Source organism: Trachymyrmex septentrionalis, unplaced genomic scaffold, assembly GCF_001594115.1.
Source record: "Trachymyrmex septentrionalis isolate Tsep2-gDNA-1 unplaced genomic scaffold, Tsep1.0 scaffold31, whole genome shotgun sequence".
NCBI classification, from domain to species: domain Eukaryota; kingdom Metazoa; phylum Arthropoda; class Insecta; order Hymenoptera; family Formicidae; genus Trachymyrmex; species Trachymyrmex septentrionalis.
In genome coordinates, this window is record NW_017305474.1 from 1,692,582 (window position 1) to 1,698,473 (window position 5,892).

General features: G+C 42.1%; 1 protein-coding gene across 1 annotated transcript in view; it reads right to left on the reverse strand.

Moving 5' to 3' along the window:
- Positions 1–5,879, reverse strand: part of LOC108749736 — a 46,758-nt gene extending 40,879 nt beyond the window's left edge. Inside the window, exon 1 of the mRNA XM_018488666.1 lies at positions 3,824–5,879. Coding sequence (XP_018344168.1) covers positions 3,824–5,137 — 1,314 coding nt within the window. The 5' untranslated portion in view covers positions 5,138–5,879. The remainder of the gene's footprint in view (positions 1–3,823) is intronic.
- Between the last annotated feature and the right edge of the window lie 13 nt (positions 5,880–5,892).

Below are 5,892 nucleotides of genomic sequence, written 5' to 3' on the forward strand. Positions count from 1 at the left end.
GCTCCGGACAGCTCGCGTTTCAGCGGGAGGGGGGGACCGCGGGTGCCTTATACGTGCAAAGGCTAATACCTTTTTCAGCCCGGGATGGTCAACGAACCTGGGGCTCTCGCCCTTTCTCCTTCCCGCGAAGGTCCGCGCGGGTTTCTCGTTTGTACTTTCACGTACGGAACGTTAAGGTACATTTCCCGTCTGATTTACGGGCGATCTATAAATACAGGCGTATACGTCGGCGTGCGCGCGAATCAATGGGGAATACTACGTACATACGCGTGTGTTTGCTGCCTCCGTGGCTGCGAGGACGCCGGGATTTACACCACCTGCCTACCCTTGAAGAGTTTCGGAGTGTAACGGGAATACGCCGCTTTAATAATTCGCAAAATCTATTTTCGTACGATTATGACGCTCGCCTGGGGTTAACTCCAGTCGAGAAAGTCTTTATTCGTGCTTCTCCCCCCCCCCCCTCTCGACCCTTGCGAATGTAATTTTATCTATAGAAGGTAATAGCGGCGGGTAAATCGTAATAAGTCTGGCCCATTCGATCTAGATTATTTAAATATAACTCGCACACCCGCACGACAAGTAGTGATATGTTGTAATATCCAGAGACACGAAACTAATTGTTGAGTAACGTGTCATTTTATATCAATAATTTATTCAAATTGTTATTCGTATGTTAAAAATTGTGACTTTTACATACCGCATTGCGGCACTGGTATAGTTTTACAATTGCTTAAGTTGTTTAAATATAAATGTAAACTAATGCGTGAGCGTGGAGCTACAATTTTTAACTTTTATAGAACGGGAAAAGTCACTGTAATGGCGCTGAAATAATCATATTTTGAGACAAGAAATTACAATGAAATTAATGAATTAATCTGTAAAATTCTAGAAATAGATCTCGCCAGAAAGAACGATTTTGCTGAAGGGAAAAAATTTTTCTGAATACGAATCTGAAAATAATTTTGTTGAATCAAAATAATTGTGTCAGAAACTATGAGTGATGCTGTAAAAAAATGTGATATTTTATATAGCAATCAGTTTGAGTTTCCGATAAAATTATTTCGACGGTCTAACAAAATTATTTTTCAGATCTACATCCAGTAATATTTCATTCTTTCAACAAAATCATTCTTTTCGTGCGCCATTTAAAAATTAACAACTGGATAATAGTTTAAACGAATCATTGATATAACGACGCACTATTCAGATAAATAGTTTCGTGATTGTACTTTAGATAGGTATTTGAAAGAAATGTTCATAAATGAGAGATATAGAGGCGAGCTCTCCATCTTCCAGATCTAATGACAAAAAATTCCCTCGTAGATTTGGATAATTTTCGTAAGAATAGGGAGTTTTTGTAATACGTTTATCCACATGAGATACGGTGAGCACTAAAGTCAGGTTATCTTCTTCTTCGCAACTAATTAAGGAAGCGTTATCTTCTTCTTAACAATTAGTTAAGAAAAAGATAACTTTAGTTATTGCAAAAGCTCCCTATTTTTGCCGTTATGAAACCGGCGTAAAAACGCGAAACTCGAGATACGATCGCCGGTAAAATTCAACCGTTCTCTGATATGGAGAGGACTGTAGAGCTGACGTTGTTCAAGTAATCTCGACAACGCGTCGTCCTCGATCAACGAACTCGAAGGCGCGAATGAGCGCGACGTCGTCGTCATCGCGTTCGTCTGTTATCGCCTCTGTAATAATTTAGGATTTATCGACTTTTTTTCCACCGTCGAGGCGCGAATGCGTCGATACGCATAAGGCGAGACTCTCCTATCTTTTTTTTTTTTTTTTATGAGATCGATTTTAAATAGTCTGGCATTGAGCCGTTCGACCACTCGCTTTTAAAACCAGATGCTGTTTCTAGATCATTTTCTTTAAATGAACTCGTAGATTCTTCTTCGTCCGAAAATAATCCTATGCGTGGATCTCCTTTTCGCAATCTTCAAAGGGCCTCACACTAATCATATGTCTAAAAAAATGGCAAACTTCAGTCAAACTGGGTGAAACTGTAATATTTTGTAAATTATGAGATCAAAAAATACAACCACAAAAAATAAACAGATTTTGCTGTACCATAAAAGTTGCTATTTTTTTAATCGGACTCAAAAGTACTAAGCTATTCATTTTTGATAAATGTACTTTCTAAATTCATTGGGGTGAGATTCACTCCAAAAAATTTAGAGAATACCTTAATACTTTTATATGCATAGAATAATTAAATAAATCAATTGGTATAAAAAAAAGCATATAGTTCTTTTTCAAAGAATAATTGCATATTGCAAATTACATAATTTTTTGAAAAGCGACTATGTCTTTTCTTTACATCAATCGAACCATTATTACTCTGTGCAAAAATATTAAGGTACAGTTACTAAAGAAATAAATAGTTCAGTAAATAAAATTACGTTTCAGTCCGATTAGATCCAAAATAGTAAGTTTTAAATGGTGCTACAGTAAAATCTATCCATTTTTTCTGATTGTGCCTGGAGACTTTTGATCAGCACACACATTTCGTAATCTAAAAGAACATCACAGTTTCAGTCAATTTGGTCGAAACTACTTTTTCCATATGATTTGTGCGGAGTTCTAAGATCGTCAAAATAAAAACTGCGCGTCGTAAAATAATTAAAATTCCTTTGGATTAAAAATTAGGTTTTGTGGTATAAAATGCGATTTCGTTATTTACGCGCAGCATAAAAAGACTATTTCGCAAAGGCGTCACCCACTTCTCGTCAGGCTTGCAATAGTAATTCGAAAAAGGTTTTATTGCCCAACTATCTTTATGCACGAAAAAATTCGAGTTATCGGAATAATCCGCGGCTCATAAAAGCGCGAGGAATTTGGAACGCTTTATATATCGTTAATATTTTTGCATCAATTTATGATACCTAAACGCAGCACTGTGCTTTCGCAATACACCATATATTCTCATTCGTTCTGTCTTCATGTATCGCCCATACTGGTAGAGCCAATACAAAGTATCGTATTGTAATTTTCAGAAAAGACATTTTGATAATAATCTTTACGTTCTTCTCTCGAGCTACAATAGAAATTAAGTATTTCTAAGTAGCAAAATAAAATAATACAAAATTTAGGATTGACATTATGATACATTAATATATAAAAAAATACTTTGATTATATTGCTAATGAAATAGCATTTTAAAATGAAAGAAAATACCGAGGACTGCAGTTATACTGTTAGATTTATAATATCAAATGATATCTAATTTGAGTTATTCTTAATTATTCTTGTATCGCCACTGTTTCCTACTGAAAAAAAAGATTGGCTGTTGCAGCAAACTAGATGGTAAAATATTGACAGAGTTTTTAATTTGCTGCAGCAGCCAATTTTTGGTTGCGTGAGGAGCAAGTTTATCTGCAATGTCGGTATAGGATTTCGATAGGCTAACGCAAAAATTGACTGCTGCAGCAAGTTAAAAATGCTGTGCCAAAATCAGCCAATCTTTTCTTTCAGTGTATTCAACATTAATTTAATTAAAATAATAAACAATTTAACTCAAAAAATGTATTAAATTTTACTCAAATTAATTTAATTTATTATATTTAATGCATACGTTTAATGATTTCACTTTCAAACTAATTGATCACAGATATGAATTAATCAGATGTGATTATTTCTTTAACCACATGTTCTTGCATTATATATAATACATTTCGACTTACTTGGAAATTAAAAATAACAAAATGTTATTTAATTCAAGGAAAAATCGGTTTAAATTTGCTCTTTTAATATTTAACAGTATACGATACTTTGTATTCTTCAGCCAACGCTGCGTCGACCAGACAGTACCTACCTTTGAAGGATCAGGTATCCTCTGGAGCCCGAGGCCTTGCACGATGCTCCTCCTGATGATCTCCAGCTCGTCGTCGCCGAGGTTGTTCCTCGGCATCTCTAGCTCTTCCTCTTCGACATCGTCCTCGAGAACTGACGATGATGATGGCGCGGACAGCACCATGTCGCAGAGCAGACTCGTCGCGAGTAGCCCCAGCAGAAGAGTTCGCTGGACGGGACCGATCCACGGCAATCTCCAGCGTGTGTCCGTCTTGGTCCGCCACGCACGTCCACCGGGATCGAGTTTCGCGGGAAATCGCACCGTAGACGACGTGTCCCTTCGGCGTACAATCTCCTCGGCGGGAACGCACGGTTGCTCCTCGCACGAGGATTCGACGATACCGATTTCGATCAGTCTGACGGGACTACCGGTCCGAAGGTTCTCCGTGCTGACATCGCTATCGATCGGTCTTCCGATCTCGCGGACAATTGTCGACGATCCTCCGTTCACTTCGTGGAGCACGATACTTGAAGTGTTGCTGGATAAGGTACGTCCGTTGCATTCGGGGAAATCCGTGGTACCGACGAGCGGAGTCTCGAAAAACCGATCTTCCCTCCCTATCGTAATATCGTTCACTGTACCGCGGAATATCTCCTCACCTCCCGCGATGGACCTGCTGCGAGTCAGCAGGGCACTGTCAGCTCGTCGATTCCGCCGTTCGGCGATAAGGTCGCGGGCTGGTCCACGCCGCGCGAGAAACGTGGCCGCGTCGTTCGAGACGCAACAAGTGTTGTGGCGTTCGTCGTCGGCAGTCCTGACGTTCCAAAGTCCTGCCGAGTCCTCCGTCTCATCGAGAGCGCAGTCCCGCTCTGCACGATCGCCGATAACGTCGATCCTCGACGATCCGTTCGGGCCGAGTCCCTGGCGATCCGTCACTCGGACTACGGAATCGCATTTATTTTCCGCGTGCCATGTATTTCTACGTGGTCGCGCGATCGCGGCCAAAGCGTCCCGACGTCTCCGACGTGCAATGAGATCGCTACGTGCGCTGCTGATCGGCTGCGACGTATCGGCGATCCCCGAGCGTCTTCGAGTGTATTCTTCTCCTCTCGCCGATGCGATAGGGAATCGACGATCGGCGGCAGCGTTATCGGGGATTGCGCCGATTGTCGTGCTGCATCGTGCCTCCGCACCACCGACTACCACCGCCGCCGCCACCGTCACCACCGCCGCCGTCGTCGTCGTCGTCGTCGTTGCTCTCTCTTGGCGCTCCTTCTGGCGGTCCGCGTTGTTGTGAATAATATCACTTCGAGGGATTATTGAGAGCTTGTCCATAGCCAGGGACACAATCTCGTGGCCGGTCTCACGCCGGCTGCTCGAGTATCGGAGTGTGGAGTGCTGCTTTTTAAAGGTTTCGCTGGTTCTCCAATACTATCGATTACTATCGAAGGCTTTGGCTGGATTCTTTTCTTCTTCTTCTTCTTCTTCTTCTTCTTCTTCTTCTTCTTCTTCAGGAGATTCCTGAAGATGAAGCAAACTAACTCCTCAAACTGGAGGTTCCTAAGTCTTCAAGCTCCTAATTTCTTAAACCAAAGCTTCTAATTATTTAAATTGAAGCTGACGCGACCCGCTGAAATGCCTGGTCCTCCGGCGAGCGGACGGATTCTTCGACGAGACAAATAATACTCCTAGATCCGGTTGGTACCGGCTGATTCCGGTTACTTCCGCGTTCACGGCGATCTCACCGCGAGAGTCGTCTTCACGACACGTCCGAGAGTGAGAGGATCTCGTGTCTCGTTGGTACAATCGAGCGACGTCCCCAATCGATCTCTTAGAAGTCCACGCGCGACTTAATTCTCGCGCTCTCTAAGAGCGCGCCGCCGAGGCGAGGATCGAAGCCGGATGTTCAACGGGGAGAAACTTTTTTCACGTTGCGTTTTCTCTTTACGTTCCGGTAAATAGAGTCATCGCGTAAAATCGCCGCGATCGATCGACGAGTTAATTAATCCGTGGTGTGATGTCGAAGAGCGGATCCTTTCGACGATTTCGCTTAGGAGACGAGCTTAAAATACTTGTGTCTTTCTTCCTGG